This window comes from Dermacentor andersoni, chromosome 3 (genome assembly GCF_023375885.2).
Source record: "Dermacentor andersoni chromosome 3, qqDerAnde1_hic_scaffold, whole genome shotgun sequence".
Taxonomy (NCBI): domain Eukaryota; kingdom Metazoa; phylum Arthropoda; class Arachnida; order Ixodida; family Ixodidae; genus Dermacentor; species Dermacentor andersoni.
Window position 1 is genome coordinate 218,216,402 of NC_092816.1, and position 26,573 is coordinate 218,242,974.

The following is a 26,573-nucleotide window of genomic DNA, read 5'->3' on the forward strand; positions in this document are numbered from 1 at the left end:
TGGCCACGTGTGTGTGTCTGCATCCGTTTGTCAGCTTCTGCTCCTTACAGCAGTGGTTCCAGCATACTATTTGAATGATGAGTTTTCTTCTTAGTGCCCGCACCACCTGGCAGCGGCACATTCTGCCTGCTGCTGGCCACTGGCAGCACCTTCTTTCCTTTGTGCGAGCAGTGGGATAGAAAGCAGGCACAGCATGCGGGAGGAGCTTCTGAATTCTTATCTTGTAACTGGCTATAGGTGAGGCCAAAGTGCTAGGAAAAAGCTGCATTTTTGTCCTTAGGTTCACTGATTTGCCTGCACCATGTCAACTAGTTCAGGCAGTGGCACACTTCACTGATGGTTTCAGTGGTGCAAACATGGTATCCTCTGCATGGCGTCAAAAAGTGCAGATAGCGTTCAGCCGTTTTCCTGAACTTCCTGCACCGCTGGAATGATGTCAGTGCTGGGGTTGCCGCAGCACACAGTTTCGCCAGAGCCATGGCGGCAGACAGCGCTACAAGAAATATGACCGTGCTGCTGCAAATCGCCCACGACAGCACCCGTGTCCACAAGAGAAGCCAGTATGTCCGCACCTGGCCCTTGAACGTGTCCTGCACCGGTTGCAAAGGCACTTGAACATGAATTCAAAATAGCTTCTTATCACCCCTGCACATGGACGGGCAACAACTGAATCAGGTTTTTCCCCCCTGTTGCTGGACGTGACTGTTACCCAGACGCTGCTTAATTTCACCGTGCTGGTGACGACTGCCCAGCAGCCCCAAATCGGACACGTGGGGGGCCTCCCCAACACCACCACAGCATGCGCTGCTCAACACCAGCCACAAAGGTGCAAGAGGCAAATGCACAAGACCTGCACTACATCAGCACTTTTGCTTTCATTTCCGTAAAGACCTTGTCTCATGCTGCGGCTGAACTTCTGAACCGGCTTGAAACTAAGCAGTGAACTTGTGAAAAGAGTGCAGACAGATTGGACGAACCAATAGTGTTTCTTACAATTACCCAGAGGGAATGCCAGGCAGGGCTTCGGATTAGTCTCTTTCTCGAAGAGCCAGAGCATCTTGAAGATTTGTGTGGCTATCGGTGCTGAGCCTGTCTAAGTGGTTTAGTCTGTGCTAAATCAATGTGTGAAATGCTGTTTTTTCTATAATATTATGCATGAACATCTTTCCGGAATAAAATACCAGTGCATGTGCTAGTTTGTCTAGTTATGCTGAGCAGAAACAGCACGGGAAGTTTTGCTGCAGAATACAGGAACGTGGGTCTATAGTGCATTGTTTCAAATTGTGCATTGCCATTTTTTATTTGTTCTGTTACACTTGGGCAAACGTTACAAGCTTACCATTAATCGTAATAAGACAAAATATATGGCATTCGACTCCTGAACTAATACTACTCGAGATAATGATATACTACACTATGTATTAATAATTGCCCCCTCGATCGTATTGACTCTTTCCCTTGCCTTGGTGTCCTTCTAGATAGCTGCCTAAATTGGCAGTTTCAGCTAGATGCTGTCTGTTCTAAATTAGCTTCAAGTTGTTATTCCCTTGTGCAAGCTCGTGAATATTTTTATGTTTCGATACTCCACATTTTGTACTTTACTCTAGTGAAACGCCACCTTTTCTACTGTGTAGAATCCCGAGGTTTGACACATAACTCTCTCCTTGAACCAGTACGCTGGTTGCAAAAACAAGCTGTACGCACAATAACTTTCTTGTGATACTAAGAAGCAAGCAAACCCCCGTTTTCTATGATAGAGATCTTGTCTTTTGATTTCGTATGGGAATTAAGATTAGCCACATGTATTAACAATGCTATGAGATACAACGAGTCATTCCCTATTTCGTTACTCTGCACCCCACAACACCACACTAGGAGCCAAACTTTTGTTAACCTAAATATCCCACCAATAAAAAACACCTACGGCAAACGACTGCTACAGTATGCTGCAGTGAAAGGCGGGAATGGTATTCCGCATTACATAAAGAACTCGCAGAACTCAGTGAGAGCAATGAATAAGTACTATTTTGAAGTAATTCTCTCTGCTTTTTGAACTGATAGATATTTACGTTCTCTTTTTGTTATACCATGTACAACTATTCATCAGGTCTTTCTTGTGTTTATTGTGAAGCGTTGTAATTTTCTCGTTCTCTTTGTTAACCTATTGAAGAGACTAATACTAATGCCTATACAATAAGTTTTCATTTGCAAATATATGTACTACTATTACTCAGTTATTCTTGTGTTTATTGTGAAGAGTTGTATTTTCTTGCATTGAACGTGAATCAATTTCAATAGACTCATCACTAGTTTATTGTATAATAGTATCTCATACATATATTTCTAAATGAGCCACATACTAGCCATTAGCTATGGAACCTTACAGATTGTGCATACCTAGTACAATGAAATGCGTGTGTAATAAAAAAAAAAGAAAAAGAAAGGGAGCGGGAGGTATTGCAAGTAAGTCTTTCGAAGGCTTTCACTTTCAGAAAGCTTCTTCAGTTGCCCAGTCACAACCCCCTCTTAAGCCAAGCCAAGTTCCACATCCCAGCACCCCTACGGTGTCACAGTATCCTTAAAAAAAAAAAAAAAAAAAAAAAAATTAGCGTGGGCAGTATCGCTAGATTTCCATTCAGTTATAACCGCAGGCTAGTTGTGCGCAGCAGCCATAAAATTGTGTAGAAAACAAGGGGGTTACTGACTGCAGGCTTCCTTCTTGTGTCCACGGAAGGTCTGCATCTCCTGGTTCATCTTGCGAATATCAAACAGCTTGAGCAGGTGGTCCCGGGAAGCTGTCAGCAGCCAGTTGCCATTGCGGTTCCATTTCACCTCCATCACTGTGCTCTTGTGTGCGTGGCTGTGAAGGAGGTACACATATACTCGGGAATGTGCACAAGACATCTTTACACAATTGTTGGGCGAGTTGGTCTTGGATTGTCGATGAGGAAGGTTGGTGCAATGCACACAGGAGTGGAATAAAAAGATCTGTCGTGCTAATTTCTCTTGTGAGCAATCTCTTTATTCCTACAAAAGCACAATCGAGCATGCCTGTTCTGCATGCCAAAGAGCTGCAGTGGTCACTGGCTCATAATGGAATGTTATACCAGTGCATTCAATGCTCCCATTCCCTGTTCTTTGGGTGTACTTTAGTTTGTCTTAGATTATGGTCCTGATATTGAAAAGCACGTAACGAGCCTCTGTGAAATATGAGCGCGTTTTCTGGCATCACTGCACGCAAACAGGCATGTATTCATACAAACACAAGGCCAAGAACTTTCCCGGAACTCCAATGTAAAGAGTCAAACTCAGGCACACCAAAAGCACCAAAAAAAATTTTGTGTGTGCCATGCAGGCAGACATGGTTTGCGTCCCGAGAATATACGCACAGGGTTGCCAGGCTCTGTCCAGACTTGGGGTCCCACAGTTTTATGGGCTGCTGGCTGTCCTTGCTGCCGGACACAATGAGCGACTTCTGCGGGTGCCAGTCCACACACTTTACGTCTGCCCCATGCCCTGCAAGTGACCACAGACCGTGCTCACTCTCTCCTGTGAGTGCAAAACATATTATGAGCAAAACAAGGACAAGGTAAAAGCGGGAGCCAGCTTTTCGACAACTGGACTTGTCTTTTTCAAGAACAAAAGACAAGTTCACTTGTCGAAACGTTGGCTCCCGCTTTTACCTTGCTCTCGGTTTGCTCATCATCTTGAATTTCCATCTCCCGGCTTCAGTGTGTTTTCCCTGCAAAATATATTGTCACTCAAGCCCGATATTGTCACAGGACAGCAATGGCGCACAGAAAGTAACACTAGCTTTTTTTTTTCTTTTTAGTAAACCTCATTTTTTGTGCTTTATTAAGTTATGTGCTAGAAGTTATGTGCTTTATCCTATTCATTTGTACCTGCTGTTGTACCTGATTTTTCACATCAACTTCAATTTTGTGTTTTATGTGTTTATTGAAGTTATGCGTTACATGCTGTTAATTTGGATTTGCTATTTTGTGCCTGTACTTCTGTTTAATTTCTTGTCCCACCATAACACCAAACTGGTGCTGGGGGTGTTTCGTGTGAAAATGAATGAATTAATTAATGAACAAACAAAATACGAACAAGCAGAATCTAGTTCTTTATGAACAATTTTGTGTCCAAGAAACAGAGCAACACTCTGGTAGCAATATTACGTCAAGCATTGCTGGCAAACATTAAACCAAACCCCAGGGCTTGAATCTCTCCACTATATAACACGTGTACCATTGCGCATTCAAGCGCACTCAGCGGTGATCGGGTCAGTTAAGACTGTATCACTGCAGTTGCAACATAGATAAACTGATTACTATGGGCCCGCCTTGCTGTCACAGCAATGACGCTGCTCACAAATGCACCAGTACAGCAAGCACAACGGTGATAAGACAATAGTGAGTTTTAAGTGTTTACTTTTGCTGTGTTACTTTTGTGCTCATTTACCTGTAGTTGCTGTATTTTCTTTGCAATATAACTATGTTCTTCCCTTCTCCTTATTTTATATGTAATGATATACTACAGCCCCTCCACTCTATAATGCTTCTTGTAAGCCCTGAGGGTAATAATAAATAAATACTTCAGCGAAAGCTGGCCAAAAGTAAAACAACACACGCAGGGCATGACATTCACGCAGCAACAGCTGCAGACTTGCGGTGCAGTGTTGCCATGGGAGAATTCCAGGTTCTCCAGCTTGCACATTCATCTCTAGCACACCAATACTTACAACCTATAGGACCTGTAAAGCAGCACAGAGGCTCAGCACCCACAATGACATGTTGCTGTTAACAAGTGGCTCAAGCATCAACTGCTGGCACATAATGATGGCACAGCAATATTAACATTTTATGAGACACAGTCAACCTGTGATGCGGGAAATGTGACAGGTGAATTTTACTTTGCTATGAATGTAATTTACTGCAGTTTACTACGAACAGACGGACAATCTGCTATGGCAGTCAATGCATCAGCAGATACTTGAGCAATTGCACAAAAGAATCTGTCACAAGGGACAGAACAAGCTACTAGGAAGGGACACGATAACGGCACCTAGATGGCCACGATTTTCCCTCACATTTTAAATGCCCTTGGACAGCCAAGTACTTTTATAAGCAGCAATGTGTCAGTTCAATCTGTGCACTCAGGGCATGAAAGGGCATAAAAGAAAAATGATGCAGTTGAAGTTAATGAACTCAGTTTTGCAAAGCACCATTAAACAAGTACTGACGCACATATAGTATGAAAGCATGGCAGCCATCATCCGTAACCAATCACAGAAAAGAGTGCATTTAGTTCAATGAGATGAGCGCGAAAATTTGAGAGCCTATACACAGTGCTTCCATTTATTTGACACACTGGCGAGTTCCAGCCATTGTAATTTTAAGGGTTGTGCTTACAGTTACTGCGATCCAGAAGCTAGTGCCCATCACATAATTCAACCTTAGATGTGTGCACATGCAACTGTTATCATTGGCAACTTTTTTTTCGTTATTTACTTGAGTCAAAAGCATGGCAGTTTGGGCGAGCTGGTGACGACTCAAGTCAGAGCAAGACAAAGAGCAGCAAGGGACCCTACAAGAATGAGAAAAATGTGGCGCCACTGCCTCTCATATGGGGAGCACCGCCTTGGTCTCAGAAATAACCCCAAGCACAATTCGCTCACAAAGAGAGAGAGAGAAAAAAAATATAAGTATCAAGAATGCAGAAGCGGAAAAGGTCAGCAGGAGGCCCATCGACAGACTATGCCAGACGACTGCTTATCTCTGTGGCACCCACCAAGCGACACTGAGGCAGTTCAGCTAATGCTAATTCTGACCTGCTGTTGGCAGTGCCTTGCTAGGTTTTGCGTACGTCAGAAGTGTACGCCTGTGTAGCAGCACAATTAGCAATAGCTGTGAGGGTCAAAGGTTTTGAGAAGCGGACCTGATGTAGCTTTTGTCCATTAGCAAAAAATGGTATTGCAAAAGGTATCCATGACAAGATTCAAAGGCAACCGTGCTACCAATAGGCCACAAAGGCTGTTCACTTTATGCAAAGAAAAAAAAAAAAAACGATTTGCTTACATTCATCTACTTTTAATACAGAGGTTCACATAAGGCACGAGTTGTGTCAAGGTAGTCTGTAGTACGATGATGATTAAGTAGAATTACAATGATCTAGAAACTAATTATTGTGGAATGAGCAATGTTAATAAAGATCTGTGTGCGTCTCTAGGAACCCCCAGGTGTCCAGGGCAGAGCGAGAGCAATCTCTAGAGTGTTCTGGAAGCAACCAGAGCAGAGCAAAACTGCACTCGAGCGGACCCTGGCATTATCACAAGCTCAATTTTCTCTCTTTCCATGCATATCATTCATTACGTATGCTGAAATGAAGACTTTTATTTCAGCCGACCAAACGAAGTGGTTCCTGAGCACGGTTCCTTTATTCAAATTTTTTTCAGAACTTTTAGCGGTCAGCGGGTAATTTTTTACAACGTTGGTGCTCCTATCATCAGTTCTCGGTGCCTCACAAAACCAGTTAGACGAAAGGAAAGAGAACTGGTCCGACAGTCCAGCAGCCCATGTGGTTTGTCAAGCAGACATGTTGGAGTAACAGGACTGGTGCCACGTAAAGAAACATGTAGCCATGGACACCATACAACTTGGTGGTGTGGTGAAACTTGCCTGGGATGCAATACAGAAGTGACAGGAGATTGCTGGGAAAAGCCTCTGCCCTGCAGTGGGGATGAAACAGATACTGTTTTTCTTGCAAAGAAAGGTTCCCTCCATACAGTTTTCTTCGTTACTAGAGGGAACCCCGGTGCTACGATTGATCAGCCACCATGGGAATGATGGGCAGTGCATCTGACACGGTAGTGCCTGTCTGGTCTTTGTGCTTGAGGCTTCAGAAGTTCTTGTGATTTTGTTTATTATGCTTTATCTGGGCTTAAATTGGCTTAAATTTCAAAACAATTCATATTTTTTTTAATGCAGAGAATAATAAGACTCTGCAAGCATGCATAATCACTACTAGTTACAGTGGTTCTGCTTGTCAATGCATCTGTGGTGTAATGGTTTCTATACTGGGCATCTGTGCTAGAGGCCCTGTGCTTGAATCCTGTTGTTGAACAATTCTAACAATGTTTAATTATTTATAATGCAGTACTTGCTTAAAAACGATCCCTTTGCAAAGTCATGAAGCCATCTGAAGTTTAGGCAAAGCCGTGCACTACCCACTATTCCCCGCGCTGGCTGCATGGCCCACCTCCCGTTTGCACAAGCATCACAGTTCCCTCTAGCAGTTGTATGAAACTCCATGGTTCCCTCGGAGCCCAGAAAGGAAGTGCACCATGTCACTACAACTACTGCAGAAGTCAAGGTCCTGAAAAAATCACTTCTGTCTCACCTTCCCCAATGTGAATGCCATACTTAGCATCGTCGTCTTCACTGCACATCGTCTTCAGTCATCATCATGCTGCGCATCTCGTGGAGCTCGAGTCGCAAGTAAAACGCGCTCAAACTCTCGGCCAGGCTAGTCACTGCTCCGCTCACCACCTCGCCTTCCAAAGTAAATATAGGGACCTTGCTCATCTTGCAAAAACAATTTTTGTGTTTGTCGGGCTTTCTTTCATACTTGAAATTTCTTTTTTATATTGCACATATAAGCAACAGAAAGAACGATCTGGAAATTTTCATGATGACCTACTATTTTCTCACGGACAATGCTGCTCTGATTATAATACTTGAGAAGCTAATTAATTAATAATAACTAATTATGTAATTTGGCAAAAGACAAAAAATAGTCCAACTTGCTCCAAGCGTTGACAAACAACATTACCTTATTCCAGCTACGTGGCACTCGCATATTTATAAATTTTGGCACATGTGGAACATCCTGTACACCGAGCGTTGCATTAACAGGGGCACCGAGTGTGCACGCCTTCCAATCCACCGGCTCGTCTCCCGCCAAGTTTAGCACACGGGCACCGTTTCGCACGAAGGCTGGTTCGCTGGCATCACAAGCTGGGCGCCGTCTGCAGTGGCCCCACTGAAAAATTCCACTGCAAGAGGATGGTAGTGCCATCCATGACGGCATAATCATGGCTACTGTGAAAACGCCGTGCTCACTGTAGCTATTAAAGATGGCACCACTGCTCTGTTGCAGTGGAATCGACATGCTTGGGTGGCATTGCTGCAAATGATAGCCAGTTTGGATATAGACGAAACTGGGAAGTAATGCCTATAAATGTGGTAATAAATTAAACTTCAAGCAAAATGGTGATTCAGTGCAAAATTTGTGCGTTCAGCCAAAGGTATTGAAGAAAGAGTCGCATACACCAGGTGCTTCAACTTATGCTACACCGAGTACAAAAGTAGAGCATCAGAAAAAGAAATGTTTTCAGGGAAATGTTTATTAAGCACCATCAATTTGTACTCAAACTAGCACGGTACACAAACTCATTTCCCCTCAGACCTCATCATCACTCAGTTACTTGAAAGCCAGAGCTTGCCTTTTGCACTTCCTTTTCTGTTCCCATTTTTCTTTTCTTTTTGTGAGGGCTGCACAAGCCACAAGATGACCAGACAATCATGATCATGATGAATGTCAGCTGCTTCCTCTCAGAAACGGGGTGGTAGCAAGTGCCACCACACTTAAATGTACTACAGCTGACTTCCATTAATTCAACCTTGACGGGACCGACGAAATTGATCGAATTATCTAGCGAGTTGAATTAAACAAGATGGTGAAAAAAAAAATGCCAGAGCGCACCTCTGATTCATTTGGCAGTATTTACTCAAGTTTAACACACCTCCTAATCAAGCGTGTGCCTACTTTCTATGTGTCCAAAGTAGAAATCTAACATGCACCCATTTTTCGGCGGCTGGTTTTTCTTAAGTCAGCTTCGCCGCAACACAGCCAAGTTATTCGGTAAAGCGCACAAACACCACAAAGGAAGTTTTGGTTTCGTATCCGACTGCACTGCGCAGGCAATTTTTGGCCCAATTTCCTTGCGCAAATAAAAGGTACCCGATAGAATGGGGTAGATACCGTAATCAGACATTGTGTGGTACCGTTATTGCTTGAAAAAATCATCCTAGGTCGGGCCAAAAATAGGCGATTTTGACGGGAAGTGTCGTGTCGAACGTGTTCCCTAGCTCCACCGAGACAGACGCTGCCACTAAAGGAGTTGTTATTGGCGTCATCAAATGGGTCAGGCATACGTGTGCGGTCTGGTCAAGTTCGAATTATCCGGCGAATGCCAATTTTAGGACCGAACTTATTATGAACATTTGCACCCATAGAAATGCATGGGCGCTGGCCGGGTCCTTCAGTCGGGATCGAATTAGCCTAAGTCGAATAAACGGAACTTTACTGTATTTATGTTCTCAATGCTATCATGGTGTCAGGGCGTTGCTTTCCAATTCGATCAAGACCTCTATGAACCGTTACAGGAATGACCCTAATGATCAGTAAGAATTCCTTTACAGATAAGACATGGGTTTGCGATCCTGGCTGTCTATGACTTTAGCAAGGCCAGAAAACCCGTTTTCATCAACTGTAGCTCAGTTTTGCATACAGAGTTTTACAAGATTGATGTTATAACAAGCCTCCTGTGTCAATATTTCATATGCCTTTTTATTCTGACAACTCTAGCGCAAAACAATACCTTGTTTTCACTTAATTTTGACAACATCTCTGGCTCAGCATAGCTCAATGAAGGCAGGTACTATGTAGACAGTGTAGTCAGCCTGGTTCCCTCCATGCAAAAGGAGAAACAATACCGCTTGTTGGGTGCAGGGTGCTTGGGCGTATGTTACCTTCTGTGCAATGAAATCCTCGTTGCTTTAGAAGAGCTAGGTGCTGGCAGCCTGTATGCCTGTATGCAGAGATCTAACAAATGCTAAAACAATTATTTGGAGTACTAAAATGGTCAAGGACAGACACAACAATAACACACACTGTCGTTAATAGTTCCACCCCCCATTGTCCATTTAGCACTGCTCAGTTTCTCCGCATGACAGACGAACTAGCCCTAACTGCTGCCTTGGTCAAGCCCTTGGAGATAAAAAGCCACAGGCCTTAGCCAAAGATCATTAAAGAACATCTTTAAAGGACGATGAATACTGTCGATGCCCTTCAATAGGGATAACCAATGCAGGCATGACAAGTTTGCAAAACATTTACAATAACTGCTTAACGTTCTGCAAGCTTTGAGCCGCCTTTGTCTTGTCATTGGGGACCTTCTACGAAACATTGATGGATGTGCTGGGAATGCACTACATTGCAGCAAAATTTGCACCCAGTCTCCTCACAATTGAGCCAAAATGAGCTGATGAAATGAACAAACCAGTATTTGCACACATGCTACAGTACACAAAAAGAGTGTGTACAACTTACTAAAGCCTATGCAAGACAGCCTCAAAGTGCCATCACAAAAGCACATGATGTGAAGAATCGCCATCATATTTGCCAGGAAAAACTTTAGCAGCAGCTTATGATTTTTATTGGCATCCCCTTTGATATGGGCACTGATAGTTGTTTAGCCTGCTAGATCTAATGAGGTTTTACTACATCTAGCGCAGTCTAGCGTTTTGCCTATCTTTCCTTTATCTTTTCTTTCTTCATTAAAACCTACATCTCTGCACTGTACAGTTACTTATGTGTGTAATAACTTCGGTTTTATCTATGTCTTCCTCGCTTTTTTTTCTAACAATACTCTAAATGTTTCTTGCTATAGATGGATGGATGCTACAAGCATCCCCTCTGGAATGGGGCAGTGGGTTGCACTATCATTCAAAATAAAGGTGCCCTCTAGTGGTGGAGCAGAGCACAAATGTGGTAATCTTAAAGATCACCCCTCATAATCAAGCATTTTTTTTTCTTCCCAAATTCTGCAACACTGCACAAAGGTGAAATACAGGTGTCACCTTCTGCTCTTGCATGCTGCAACGTTCATTTGCAGTCCTACCTTCTGGTGGCTTAAACCTTGCTCTCCCCACCTTTCACTGACTTAACCTTTGCTGCATATTCAAACTGGGTCCTGCCCAACAGCCATAGCCCGATGAATGGGCAGTGGGCTAGTCTTCTGGAGTTCCAGAGAATGTCTCCCAAAGAGAAAGCATCCCCTGTCCTGCCCTTGCTCTTGTGTGGTGTACCACATGAGTTCAACACCCAAGAAGCCCTACTCTACCTACACCTTTTACAGACATGTGGTGTAGGTATAGCACAAGCAATGCGACGTGCTATACCTGCAAAAATTGCCACACGACTGGCCGCTTGAGGCACTTTGCATATATTTGTGAGCTTCTCTCATGCTTGGAAAACCACGTTTATGGAGCACATATTGAGGAACAGAAAGCTGCATTGCGAGGTTTTCATTTTGCTCTACAATTTTCTCATTGATACTCTTCATCAACCTAATGTATTTGAGAAGTTGATCAATTAATTAAGACTGTTTATGCAAATAGGCAGAACGCAAGAAATCCGAGTATCTTAAACGATGGCAAACAACATTACCTTGGTTCTGTCCAGCTATGTGGCATTTGCATATTTTTAAGGTTTGGCTCAAGTTACATGGGACACCCGGTGTATGGCAGTACAACTGGAACTTCAGATACATTCATCACACTGTTACGTATGCTAATAATTACGTTTTCCACATAATCTGGTCACCTTTGTTTTCATTCTGAATAAGACTGTTGCAGCAGCACTTGGCAGAATCTTTTGAATACCAGGGCGAGGATTTGGAGAGTCTGTAATTTATATTTAAATCTGTGAAAGTGCGCTACCGACAGGGCAGAAGTGAAAGGCACAAGTGCCACATTTGTAGCACACGTCACCGTGGCTGCTGTACTGTCTGTAGTGTACATTTGCAAATTACAATTAACCTTTCGAATTGGTCAGGTTGCATCACTGGCCCAGTGGAAATTATCATGCAGCTCTAAATCCTGGAAAATACTCACTTGATCTTGGGCTTCTTTCATGGTTGCTCAAACATGCGTCTCTGAAGGCACGCAGCTTCATGCTTTTTTAAGAGCGGCACTAACCTACACAATATTTTCCTGGGAACTCTGGCAATCACGCTGAGGCAATAAAATCGCTATTAAACAAGCACATCTCAACCACTTAAACACAACTAGACGTTATGAACTTGCACATAACAGAGCTGGTCCTTACTGCAGGAGGCTTGCTTGTAGGTAACCCAACATACCGCAGCAAACAAAGCTGCTACTTCTACCAATGCGCTGTACAGGTCCCAATTAGCCCCTTCAAGGATCACCTTACTGAATTCACATTCCACAATCCCGAACAGTCTGCTGGCAGCAACTGGCAGCAACTGGCACAGTGAATGAAACCTTAGCAAACTTGACGTGCTGGCGCTGGCCACCTTCAGGCCAATCGCCAAGTTTTGCCATTTACCTTTTACACATGGCCAACTGCCCCAAAGCATCACATTACACAACGGGACGAAGCCACAACAGGCAAACATTTTGTTTAAGCAGTGCCAACGGAAAATGGCAGTTTTGAGCGTAAGATACTGTCGCAGCTAATTTGGACACTGGCCATGTTTACACCGTGTCCCAGGGGAATTAAAGGAGGAAAGGCCTCGGCTCACCTCGGAGGATCTTCTCCTCAAAGCAGCGCAGGAAGTCCCAGACGCGCACCGTTCCGTCATCGGAACAAGTGGTGAATTTTGTGTCCGTCGGGCAGAAGCTGCAGGCGCGGGGGAGAGGGGAAACAACATCTTGTTCGACTTTCTCTTCTACCTGCACCCCCGGCACTTGTCACCCACCACCTTGCAATAAACATGCACCCCTCCAGTGGCGACAGCCTACTCATGCGGTTCAGAAAGCAAAAGACTCTGCCAACCGTTGGGCACAGGGCCACACCCTCTGCCAAAGCACACGCAGCAGTGCATGTGCACAAGGGCGCAGCTTGTGGCTTGCGCTTCCCAGAGGCCAGCACAGGGAACAGCTGCATGGCAACTGCAATGTCGCAACTACTCTCAAGACCATGCAGAGCCCATTGAATGGAAGCTGGAAATGAGCCGATATTTCTCGGAGACCAGTTCTGCAGTAAACCACCACTGGGAGCTTGGTGTTAAAGCTGACAGCCATAGCACTGGAAGGTGGAGGTCCTGGCGACATTCTGAAGAAATACTTAGGGCAGTATCGCAAGCGTAGGGCTGAATGGGCAAACTGCAAAAAATAACACTCGAAGAACATAAGTGAGCTGCACTGAAGAACAAGGCGCTGAACTAATTCCTAAAATTCCTTTCCAAGAATGAATATTTCAAGCGTCACGACCTTGCTTTGATCTGAAAAACTGCTTGTGCCTCTCTAACAGGCCGAAGGCATACAAGCCAAGGCCAGATGATGAAAGCAGAAGAGCTTCAAGGGCTAAGACAAAATAAATGAAAAAATTTCATTGCTGAAGATGACCACTCTTGCATCCCATTTGCACAGTGCAGTTGCATGCGATACACTTCTAGAGAACCACGGTATATAGATTAACGAGTAAATCCCTCCTCGCGGAACATGCAAGAGCAATGGAGCATTTGTCTGTAAAAGGAGCTACCAATGCGCCTGTAAGTCCCTTAAGATAAAGAAAATAAGTAATTAAACTCTGCTGCGCCAATTGTGGAGCATCTCCACTACCCAGAGCCATGGCGCGAATGTCTTGAGCCAGTCCTTCCCAGGTGGGGCAACCACAGCCTGGCATCAACAACACATCCAAACAACAGTGTGCTTGCGTTCAGTGTGAAGTTGCATTAAGACATGGCACGATCGTTTGCAAGTGTTTTAACCACTTTTATTTGCCATCTTTTTCGGATCTTTATTCACTTTATTTGCAAACTGTGGCAGAGGTAACTTTATTGCACTTCATCAATGCGCACTTGCAAATGATGCGTGGCTTTTTGCCTTTATTTTTTGCAAGACCGAGAAAAGTTATAAGCCTTTATTGAGATACTGAAGAAGCGCAAGCGTGAATTTTATTGAAAAGCTCATGTACATAAGAGCCGGTGTGCTGTATGTCGATGCGCTGATCATTTTTTTTTTTTTTTTTATTCGAAGGAACTTTATTCACTGAAGAAAAAAACAAGCAGATACCGACACAAACCACTGCAAGGCATTGGGCAGATCAGCAATCATGACGGTCACGTTTAAAGGCACCGGCTTACACAGGAAACAACTGTTACCAATCTGCTCAGATACGACTGATTTTCAGTTCAAGAACTACATAAGAAACCCCATCAGGCTCCACAAGAGACGCGCGCAGAAAATTTTTGACTGCCTTGCATTGAAACCTCAGTGCGCAGGCATTCCAGCAGTGTTCTGCCTGCCTCCACTAAGTTGCCAAACGATGTAATTTAGGCAGCTTCACAGCATTACCATAGGGCCCTACCAATTGAGCTACCGTGGTTTCGTTTTCCCATCCATTTTCTTGGGTATTTATGTTTTACTACAAGAACTAACCCTGGGAGTGTTAGCCACAGCACCACCACTCACAAACCTTGGTGGCGGAACATCCTTTCTGCTGCAGGCGTAACAGGTACGTGATCTTTTTTTGGTGAAGGCAACCGGTCAATAAACCCACACGTGCTACCTGAAGGCATCAATGTTGCTGCATTTGAGGATTCAGTTGGTAGAGCATTGCCCGCATAATGAAAAGACGTGGGTTTGTATCCCACCTGCGGCCAGTTGTGTTTTCATCCACTTTCATTTCTATTAATTTATCACTTCTTTAATTCAATTAGTAAGAACAAGTAATTTCCCCTATGTTGTCCTTGGTGTCACTGCTTGTTGGCTTCTTACGATTATCAAAAACCAGGCCTCTCAGTTAACTCCCTTCCTTCTCGCTTATGCGGAAGTATTTGTCGATAAGATTAATTATATGTTGGGAAAAACCTAATACATTACAATACTTTGCTAATATTTTGCTCAATGCTCACATAAGAAAATGCTTCAATGGCCTGATGTTGCAATACTTGTAAAAATTGTGTTTCAGAAGCACTGGAATTCACAGAAGATAGAATCATTTACTGGTCAGCAGTTTAGATAACTAAGAGATGGTTAGAGTATTGGTGGGCAAAAATATAAGCGAAGAGATTGATAGAACCAGAGTCGTTACACAGATAACTAACTGTACAGTATACAGGTAGGCAATGAAGAAAGAAAAGTTGAAGACAGGCAAAATGCTAGACTGCGATAGATGTAGTAAAATCAGATTAGTTCAAGCAGGCTAGGTCACTATTTGTCGTCACTTTGTTTCGAGGTAACGCCTGTCAAAATAACAATCATCGTCACTATTTGTCGTCACTTTGTTTCGAGGTAACACCTGTCAAAATAACAATCATCGTCATTGGCTGATCAACGGCCGAAACATGACCAGGATGACACTTGAAGACGGCCTGGCTACAAGTGTGATGCATATTAGTCCTCTGGTACTTTGCTCTCGTGTGTGTGTATTGCAACACACAATCTTTATTCTTTTGTTTCTTGAAATTCAAATTTCTTCATTCTTGTGCTGCGCCATCATTAATGAGCTTTTACATTAAGATTTTTGCTTGAAACACTTTTGTCACATGCCAAAGTCATACAATTATTCCAGTCATATATTCCATATATTCATATGTTTCATATATTCCAGTCAATTCCAGTCATAACATTTTATAATATTGCCGATTTTCTCCGAAATAAGCTTCCAAAATTCAGTTTTCCTGTCTTTGATGGATAATTCTCCAAACACACAACACATACTTTTTATTCTAGACCATTGCACAGTTCATAGGTAGTCCTACATAAATGCCAAAACATTATGGGACAGATAGAGCAATTGTTTAAGAGGTACAAATGCTCGCATGAGTGGACATTTTCACACTTGGGTGATTCCACGAGAGATCGAAAATGCATGTCCGCTTGATATTTATTTTGTCTGGTTTTCTTATATGTCCAGTAGGAATGTTCAAATGGCACGGAACCGAAAATTTTATTCCCGGAAAGCATTCCCAGCAAGCCAAAAAAATATTTGAAGGTGGTGGCGCGAGCATCCTTTTATTACTTACCACAATATTTTCCAATTTCACAGCCGAATTACTAAACGCAAACTAAAAACGTATCGAGAAACCCTTCTGCCCATTTTAATATGCTTTACAGTAAATTAGTTCCATGCATTTTTTTATGCTGTCCACAAACAAAGAAAGTGTAAAAACACTGCAAACATGACCAAAATCAGAAAAATTTTGTAGCTTTGATGCGTTTTGGCGCATTTTCTATTTTAAACACAAACTTGAAAAAGGTGTCAAACATAGAACATTCTTTTTGCAACATTTACGCAAAATATTACCTTCCTACATGACATACAGAAGAAAAATATAGTTGAATATATATGTTTTTCAAAAAACAACGAATTTTCCAAAAATTAAATAAAAGGACTCCGCCTCTAATTTTCGAAAATATTTTGAATGGAAGTCCGCTTATGTTAAGTAAAACCTGGGTGCGACAATATGTTTCCTCCTTTGCTTTATTCAGAAAATATAAAAATTGCCCATGTTGAGCGTCCCGCTTTAGTGCCGCAATTACTCGTTTCGGTTTGTTGACATTTATTCTCTATTAAAAAAAAGAAAAGACAACGGTTGTCACAAATAAAGGAAGGTTTACGTGGCTTCTTTACTGTGGCAAGAACAGAGAACATATTTTTTGCTTTGTTTTCTGCGATGCAAGAGGGAACAAACTCTGCACTACTTGTGATGCTCGAATATATTTACTGCGTGTCCTTTGCAGTTAGTATTTAAAATGGTTTAATCATCGTCACCTGGCTCGCAACAGTTCTGGCCACGGACAGCGCATACCTGCTTGACTGATCGCAGGCACACACATGCAATGACTGAATTCCCAGCACACGCGGCTTTTGCTGAAGATGCTCCTCAATGGCTGCAGCAGGCGCATGGAGCAGGGCCGCACTCCCGATCTTTCCGCTAAGTTGGGAGACCAGCTTGTGTGCCGACTGAATGGAGGCGATGCTTCCAGACCTAGGGTTGTGCAGGGAAGCTCGGTGTTATAAGGAGCCCACCCATGCCCGGTAGCGGAAAATATCCACCTCGCAGACGTGTACTTGGAATGGCACAATTCATATAGCTGGCACCTATTTTTAACATGGCTCGCTGTACCATCGTTGACACACGTTACATGACAGTAGACGGGCGCTTTTTCATCTAACGCTTCGTGCACTCTGCCTAGGGCGTAGCAGGTGTGCGCTGTGTCGTGATGCGTGTCATCGCTTATGACAGCAAAGCTGTGTGTTGCTTTCCTTGTTGTGGCGACACAGGTGAAAGCGGAGATTTGTTTCTTGTGCCAATGGTACAACTGTGTTTCATTTGTGAGCAGCCAAATCAAAATGCAGAACAATGCTTCCGCACTGCTCGCACTTCTTTGTCTCATGAATAGCTGCAGCTTGAGCACGGCATATGTACTCTTGAGGAATCCACTTGGTCACCCGTGCGCCCAGCTCTTTCAGAAAAAGGGACGGCGCCTTCTTGATCAAGTCACCGCTTTCCCAGACCGCAAATGTGACCTCGTCGACCATTCCCGGACTGGCCAAAGTGAGGCTTTCACTCCATGGGCAGTGCTCGCATTCACCTAATATACAATCTGTGGTTGGGGAGCCGCGATGACACGATGCTTTCAAGCTGGTTATGTTCTCAAGCGCGGAGACACAAAGGCTGGCATTAGCACAATAAATGCAAATGCAAACCTCCTGCTGAGGTGCGAGCAGTGCCCATTTTTGATGCATGCTGTAAAATTTTGACAGGGCCATGGCACTTTCGGGGTGAGCTGTTTCGAACATCTGGAACGCCTCGCGGATAGAGCATGTCATAAACCGCTTTGAGACGTACCCTCTCTAGCTGTTCGTGGTGACTGACACAACATCCTTCTTGTTCGGGCTCTGCCAAGAGCACCCAAGTTCGCCCTTGGTGAAGTAGCCGAGTGCAGCTTGTACATCCGATGGACTTAACCTTGACCTCGTGTATGGATCGAAATCTGACCAAATTCCATGCTTCTCGCGCCAATTTCAGGCCTTTCTGAGCATATACGTTGTGACAGCTCGGATTGCCTCTTGAACGTGTTTGTTTTCAACTTGTGGTGGCACGATGGTTAAGAGATCGAGACACTCTTGATATGACATTGAAGCCTCGTATGCTTGCTTCAAGCTATTTGACCAGCCAGCATGTGCACAACATTCTGCCATATAGGGTTTAGGCATACTGATGCTTCCGTATGCAGCGCTTAAAGTTGAGCATATCTTTGTCACTACTATGCTTTCAATCTTGGCCCATTTTCTCTTTCTGTAAGAGCGCCTGGAGTGTTTGTGAAAGGAAGATGGTGGCTTCAATGGTGAAACATCAGACGTACCTGCTGAAGTCGTCAATTGCTTTTTCTTTCTAAAGGAATGCCTCATCTACTTCATCACAGTTGTCACTGGATGAAGACAGGATTTTCTCGAGGCGCGTAAAGCAGTGCTGGCAGACCTCGCCGGTGTCGTGAACATCCTCAGCCTCTGGCAGTAGCTTCCGCAGGGAGGCAATATCCAAAACGTTTACGCAACGAAAATTTTTTTTCTTAGCAATCTTCCTTCGTGTGAATGCGTAAATAAACAGCACAGAATACTTGGACCGAGCTACGAGTCGCATGCATCGCGTGTATAGTTAGACCACAAGTTGAAACGTTTGTACTGAACAGCACTGCCCTCTTTCTGCAGCGCTGCCCTCTTTCTGCAGCCTCCAGAATGCCTCACGGTTTCATGAACAAGGCCGCCTAAAGCTTTTCACTGTGACAACATGTGGACCGCGCTCATTATTGAAGGACAATGTCCGTCTGGCGCCAGCAGTGACCTCTGCTTTCCTCGGCGTGGGAAAGCGCGTCAGCAAGGTACTGACAACACATAGTCAATTGGGCAACTTCGGCAGCCTTTGGCTCAGTTATGCCGCACTACACTTTTTCGGACTGTCGAAACGCAGAGGTGACGGTCGAGGTAAGACAGGAAGACATTATCTGTGAGCAACGCGGAAAACATGCGATAACGGGAAGTCAAATAAACAGCTTGGGAAATGACTCATAAGTTTTTAGACAGGCACAGCGAGAGTGGCACACAGTGGTGCCGAAAAATGCTCCAGTAGCCATTGCACGTGGGAAATGGGGAGCAGGCGGTGAAGTAGCACCTCTATAATGGCGTTCCCTCGCTTACGGATTAGCCTGCCTTGGCAATGCATACAGGTAATCTACTGTGTGCACCAGGCGGATTTTGGCAAGGCCAGCCACAACATGCAATCGTGGTGTCTCGCACGCTGTTAACAAGCGAATAATGGAGGCGCAAGTGCGAAGGTTGTAGGCTGCAAACTCAGTACGCATTAGCACTTTAGGGGGCGCCAGACATCCCCCATATCCGCACATGCTAGACACAAATAAACAAGCTGCCAGAGTGAAGTTCTGAAGCAGCAAATAAATTACAACTATACATGCGAGAATGCAACTGGTAGACAACCGGCAAAGGTACTGAAGCCAGCACATGGCCCACTTTGGCCCGTTATATTTTGTGAATAAAGCAAATGAGGAAATATATTATCGCACCCACGTTTTGCACGACGTAAGCGGACTTCCATCTAAATTTTTTTAGATAATTGGAAACTGAGTTTTTATTTTATTTTTTGAAAATGAGTTTTCTTGGAGAAAGCTTGTTTGTCAACAATTTTTTTCTTGTGTTGCATGTAGGAAGATAATACTTTGCAGAAATGTTTCAATGGGAACGTTCTATATTTGGCACTTTTTTCAAGTTTCTGCATAATATAGAAAACTCGCCAAGACACACCAGTTACAAAATTTTTCTGATTTGGGCCAAGTTCGCATTTTTTTACATTTTTTGTTTGTGGACAGCATATAAAGTGTATTAAAGCATATAAAGCGTATTAAAATGAGCAGAAACGTTTTTCGACAGAACGTTTTTAGTTTGCATTTATTTCGGCTGTGAAATTGAAAAACATTGTGGTAAGTAATAAAAGGACGCTCGCGCTGCCGCCTTCAAATATTTTTTTGGCTTGCTGGAAACGATTTCTGGTAACAAAATTTTAGATTCCGTGCAGTTTGAACATTCCTACTTGACATATAAAAATGCCAGACAAAACAAAAATATCAAGCGGACATGCATGTTCGATCTCTCGTGAGATCACCCACTTTTTACAGAAAAACATTGAATTAAATATCACCAAATATTTTCACCACTTTAAATGAATTAATAGCATTAAAGCAGACTTCTTCACATGGGACAGCAGTATCATAACTTTATTCTCTAAAATAAAAATGTTTGTCTTCAAAGTGTCGTACCTTAAGGGGGTATGCAGCTTTCGCATCGATGGAGGAGGTAAAACAGCGCGCAGGACAGCACGAAAGCAGAGACGATGTATACAGCACTGTGTACATCATCTCTGCTTTCGTGCTGTCACTGTTTTTACCCCCTTCGTCACAACCAACAACCCAATTCAGCACACTCCTGGCTTTTGCATCATGAAAAATTGCCAAACAGTCGATTTCTTGGAGATCACATTTGCAGTATTTATAACCCTTTTTCTATCCGATTTCGAAATATCTTCGCTGAAAGCCACATAGAAGTGTTTCTAAGTATTTGCTGGATCAGCCAAGATGCCGAAAAATTTTGTGGAAATCACACACAAAAAAAACACTGTTTTTCAAGCCACAATATCTCTGGAATGGCGCAACCGCGCCACACCATCTTGGTCTCGTTGTTAAGTGCATTTCTCAGTCTTCAAATCTGCTGCTTCCGCTACCTCCTTGATACAGAAACAAATGTACAAAAAGCAAATGATTGAAGGTCGTTTAGGAGCCTTCGACTGGCTGCGCCCGCCTCGTGACTCCAGTGCGGTTCGCCTTTGTTCCAGTGCTCGTGCCGTAGGGGAATGTCCCGGACACCGTGATCGCTAGAAACAGGTGCGACGCGGACATCGCAGAAGCACGGCCGATAACTGGACGTCTCATACTCAAGGTTAAGCTTTGCGAGCATTGGCGACGCGGACTTCACTACCAAGCACTTTGCATGTGGAATCCTTGGACCTGCAGCTAAGCCTTTCAAGCATTGGTGCTTCGAACTTGGCTTCCAAGTTTACTCCCAAGCACGTCGCGCAAGCAATCCTCCGACATGCGGCTAAGCCTTTTGAGCAACGGTGCTGCGACCAAGCACATTGTGCATGCAATCCTTCGTACACGCGACCACATACATCGCGTGCACGTTCTTTGGACCCACGGTTAAGCACTTCATACATTGGCCCACCGAATTCGGCGACCGAGCAGATCGCACATGAACTTCTCAAACCCACGCATAAGCATATTTATTTGTTTGTTTGTTTTTCTTGGTCACGGTTTCTTGAGCTACAGTGCAGGTCCGAACTTTCTCTCTTTCTTTGGCTTGATTATCTCAATTCGCTCACACCCAAAGTGTGTATCTCATGTGAAAGTGCCAAGAAAAATGAAAAGTGCAAATTATGGTAGGGACCAAGAATGTTACATTTAGCTGTGCTCACAATATTTAACAAGGCTTCCACTGCATTCCGTAACCTCTCCAGACACTTACAAGATTAAAAGGAGAAAACGATTGTGCAATACGATGTTCTCAAAATATGGCAGCTGGTGCAAACATTCGGCTGCAAAGAATACGGTTCAAACCTCCACAAAAGTATTGGCTTGCAGGGCATGTATGTTTCAGCTGCATTGCTGCCCATGTACCAGTGCCTTTCTAATGTGCAGCTAACTCCTCATCCTCTGTTTAGGAACCAAATTCAAAATGCTACTGAAACCCTTTGTTTAGCCACCTGGTCAGTGCTACAAAAAGACAAATATGCACCACTGAATGTAACAGGAACATTATGTGAGCGATGCTAAGGAGTAAGCCTCTCTGCTTCACTAGAGACAGCTATCAACGAGGCAGTACGTAGATCCAATTCTGGGACCCGCTGTGCTTTCGTGGGATATTGTGCAACATTTGGTCTGCTACCTGGCCAACATGCTCTTCAGAGAGCAGCGGAGAAGGATGTCTTGGGGAAAAGAAGGCAAGCAAAGCCCTTCAGACTAAAGGCAAAACACTCAAAAAGCCCTGCATTTGATAGGACATAAAAATGACTACATCCCTGGCACAACTTAAAATCTAAGGTAAAACTTTGAAAGCCGTTTTCTCAAGACTGCTTTTCCTACGTTGTGCTCAGCTTGTCCCAATTACTTCTTCGCGACTGCTAGGTTTATTTCAATTCCTTATCTTTTACTATGGTCTTTGAAATGCCATTTTAGGGCGTGACATTCTTGCTTTTCCAATGCGACCTTTTCTGAAATAATGATTCCAGTAGTTGTTTATAGTCTAGATGCCTGTTGTACAGTCACCCCACAAAAAATTAGAACTAAAAAAAAAATCACGTAAATAAAACTAATCTAAGAATGTCACGCCATCAATCATTCATTTTGGTACGCACAGTGCTTTGAAAGAGTCTTCTATTGCACTGAAGAAGCATTCTTTTGCGGGGCTTGTTGATGCATATTAACTTGCGGGTAAACTGCGTGAGGACTGAACAAGAAAGGAAACAAACACGAGCACAGACAGGGCCCGATGCCTTTTCTTGTCCCATCCTCGTGCAGTTCACCCACAAGTTCATATGCACCAACAAGCCCAGCAAGAAACCCTTCTTCAGTTTATTTCTTCTACATTGGGCCCTGTCTGCGCTCATGTTTGTTTCCTTTGACGGAACTTTGCCGACAAACTCCGGATTGGCAATTTTTCTGCGTCGAACAGGTGTACTGACCGTTTCAAAAGGAGGCACGGGATCTGCTACAGATCAGTCAGCGGAGGGGCTGCGGTGTCGACATGGCAATCATCGACACATGGAAAGAGAGCGTGGAGTCCATAATTAGGGATTATGAACCCAGAAACATCTTCAATGCAGACGAAGCAGGCCTTTTCTTCAAGCTGCAGCCAGACAAGACATTGAGCCTTAGAGGCGAAGCCTGTCACGGCAGGAAATGCCGCAAAGGACGTCTCACTGTCCTCCTGTGCTGCAACTAGGATGGCTCGGAGATGATGTAGCCCTGGGTCATAGAAAAATTTTGAAACCTTCACTGCCTGAAGAATATCCATCACCTGCCCTGCCATTTCAAGAATAATTCTAAGGCTTGGATGACCTGCTCTCTCTTTGAGGAGTTCCTGACATACCTGGACCGTAAGATGGGCTCTTAGGACAGAAAAGTCGTTCTTTTCTTCTGGACAACTGTTCTGTGCATCCGAAAGATACCTCGGCGCTACGGAATGTCAAGGTTGCCAACACAACTAGCCACCTACAGCCCTTGGTTGCTGGCATACCGTAAAAACCCGCACATAATACGAGTTTTTTTTTCCTATTATTAGCAGCCCAAATTATCGCCTCATACTATATGTGGATCCGAACGAAAATTTCAGTAAGAAATTTAGGCTTGAAGTTTTGGTTTCGTTATTGCTGCGTGGCTATGGCTTGACTTCATTATTGCAGCGTGGCTATGGCTTGGCTTCCTTATTGCTGTGTGGCCATGGCTTGGTTTTGTTATTGCTGCGTGACTACAGCCTCGTTTCTTTATTGTTGAGTGCGTACCTTGGCAGCGCACGTGCAAACCACGCTGACCAATCACTAACATGTGAACTTGTTGACTTTTTATGGGTGAGCGCTTTTTGCCATCTAACAAGTGTTACCGTTCAGCGCAGGACGTGCCTGCATGCATTGGAAGTTTCTGGAATGAAATCGATGGTTCTATCCGCTGTCTGTTGTCACCGAACCTTGTAATCTAACTGCGTGTATTCGCAACGCAAATGGTGTAGGACTTTCTGGAAGACATGCAGGCACCAGCGGTTATCCTGGAAAATTCTATGGCTCATTTATAAAAGCTGTTGCGCTTGACCCGCTGATCGGATTTTCGACGATCGACGACTGTGTTCGCCGTTCTTTCGGTGTAGCCTGTTTTTGAGGGCACAAGTTCACCCAATAAAACACTAGTTTCGTCAGTCCCAGTTTTTCTGCTTTCTTCACCGTCACTACTACGTGACAATATTTTGTATATTTCTGCACGGTGTCGATGGAAGTTCGTTGTTGCCAACAGACACAACATGGATTTGCAGCAAACATTTCTTGGGAAACTGCAAAGATGACTTTAGCTAACACGCATCGCAGGTGCCGAGAATTTTTCCGGCGGCCCATATGATGTCGTTTTTGATTACCTGCTCCGCGTCACTTATATGGCTAAGCAGACGCTGCAGTTGCTTGACATTGGGACCCTCACCTGTATACAGTGCAGTCCACCTATAACGATATCGAGAAAGACGAAAAATATGATCGTTATAACCGATGATCGCTATATCTGGACTGCAGTTACCAAAAAAAAAAAAAATTTTAAACGCGTTTGCGCTCTTTGCCGTTGCAGCTCTGAACTGGAATTCGCTACTTGCTCTAAAGAATAGATGATGTATACAGTAGGCCGTGAAAAACAAACTTTATTTCTAGCGCCAATGACCGTGTCAAGGATTAGGCGCGCCGAAATAGTCCGAAATCTGCACCTGCTTTTGCGGCAGCTTCAGCTTCACAACCGCGGTGTGCATGGATTCCAGCTGCTGCGCGAACACTGGCGGCAATCCTTTAGCATGCATAAAATCAATTAGGGAGTCGATCGACGACAGTGCACTTTTCGTGGACATCGTGGTCGGGGTCAAAGAGCCACTGTCGATCTCGTTGTCACTGTCGCTGATGCCGTCGCCACCGTCGCACAACTTTGCGTCTGTCGAGACAGCACATCTTCGGCGATCGCCTCGTCGGTGACCTCATCGCAGAACGAGGCAGCACTGTCTGCAGTCAAAAACTCCTCCTTCGACACACCACCTGTGTCGCCAGTAGGAACGAGCTCCCAGAGCTCGGGTTATGTTAGCGACTTCCACCGGGTCGGTCTCAGCGGGTTGGGGAAGTTCGTCCTTACGCACAAAGCCCGCCTTCTTGAAGCAAGTGGTGATGAACCACTGGTAAAGCGCGTCTTCAACATCGGCGTACAAAGGGTCTCTAACCCATTTTCCGCTGATCGGAATGGCCGCTGATAGCTCCTTCCTTCACAATCGTGGTGCTCCCGGTTTTCAAGATGGTTGATATTGTTAACTGGACGAGCTCATACTTCTTCACGAGGGCGCTCACCTTGAAGCCGCATCGAGAGTCCTGCAAAATATCCATCTTCATGTCAAGTGACACAGCCTTGCGCTTTGTCGGCGCCATCTTCGAACTGGGTTGAACCGTTGGTTGCACGCTGCTTCGGTGGCGTCAGCCTGCTATCGCGAGAGAGACGCGGGACGGGCGCCACCGCGCCGCTTTGCTTGTCGCTTCTTTTTTTCTTTCTCTCTCTTTCGGAGCGACTGTGGCCGACGCGCATGAAGCAGCTAGCGCCATCTTGTGGCGCGCGGCGCCAACGTTGGCTGCGCCTACTCGTGCGCGGGCGGGGCGAGACGCGCTGCGCGGTAATGGCGGCAGATACGAACTTACGGAGGTAAACATCGCCTCGTCTCAACATTGTTCGTTTCAGGGAACTAAGCAACGCAAACGTTACGATTATTTGGCATGGAAAATGCCGTCCAGACTGCAAAATTTTGATCGTTATGTCCGATATGCGGTGAATAACCTATCGTTATAAATGGTTTTTTTCCCCATAGACCTAATGCATAATATGACACTCTCATGTCGACCCATCGTAATAACCGATATATCGTTATATGTGGTATCGTTATAAGTGGACTGCACTGTACTATTAAAAACCAACTACGTATCTTAAAAGAATAATAAACTGAAACTGAAGCGCACCGACCTTCTTAAGGGGGGACACGGATTGTCGTGACCAAAAATCGTGAAAAAACTTTTTTTTATTGCATTTTTGGAATGTACAGCTATTATTGCACCTACATTGTTAATTTCATACCAATAACATCAGTATTTTAGCCGCAGTGACGCCTTATACATGTACTAGCTGAATTTCAGGCGGAACTTGCACTGAAACGGCACATTTCCCAAAACGCGCGCCTGCTCTTCCACGTGTGCTAGCATGAACATCTTGGTCTCATTTGAAAGAGCCGACTTTTCCCTTCAATTTCCCGACAGAAGGGTGCCCTTCAGCCAATGGCCACTTAGAAAATGCGCGGCAAAGAAAGGTACTAGAACGCCCTCCTATTCGTCACTCGGTGCACGTGACTTGAGCTTGCCTGCCAATTGGCGGAACTGCATGACCATCGTCTGCTCCGTGCTTGGAGCCGCGCATTGAGGCGTGTCATCTTGCCCCAGTGTCAGTGAGGAAGCAGGACGCGAGGTCTGAAACGGAGCGCAAATTTCGGACGCGGCACAAGCTTGGTGCGAAAAAATAGCGACAGACACACATTGAAAACTTCAAAAAACGCTGCTCAACACTGCAAAACGCCCAGGACACCACAACCTCAGTGTCCGATGCCGAAATAGTCGATGCAGCAACGGCAGGCCT

The 26,573-nt window shown here is 44.4% G+C and overlaps 1 protein-coding gene across 6 annotated transcripts in view; it reads right to left on the reverse strand.

The window, feature by feature from the left end:
• Positions 1 to 26,573, reverse strand: part of Wdr33 (WD repeat domain 33) — a 189,884-nt gene that overhangs the window by 99,215 nt on the left and 64,096 nt on the right. For all 6 annotated transcript variants that reach the window (XM_050184398.2, XM_055073509.1, XM_055073501.1 and 3 more), the window contains 3 exons: positions 12,614 to 12,711; positions 3,390 to 3,516; positions 2,706 to 2,860 (listed from right to left, as the gene is read on the reverse strand). In XM_050184398.2, coding sequence (XP_050040355.1) covers positions 2,706 to 2,860; positions 3,390 to 3,516; positions 12,614 to 12,711 — 380 coding nt within the window. The remainder of the gene's footprint in view (positions 1 to 2,705; positions 2,861 to 3,389; positions 3,517 to 12,613; positions 12,712 to 26,573) is intronic.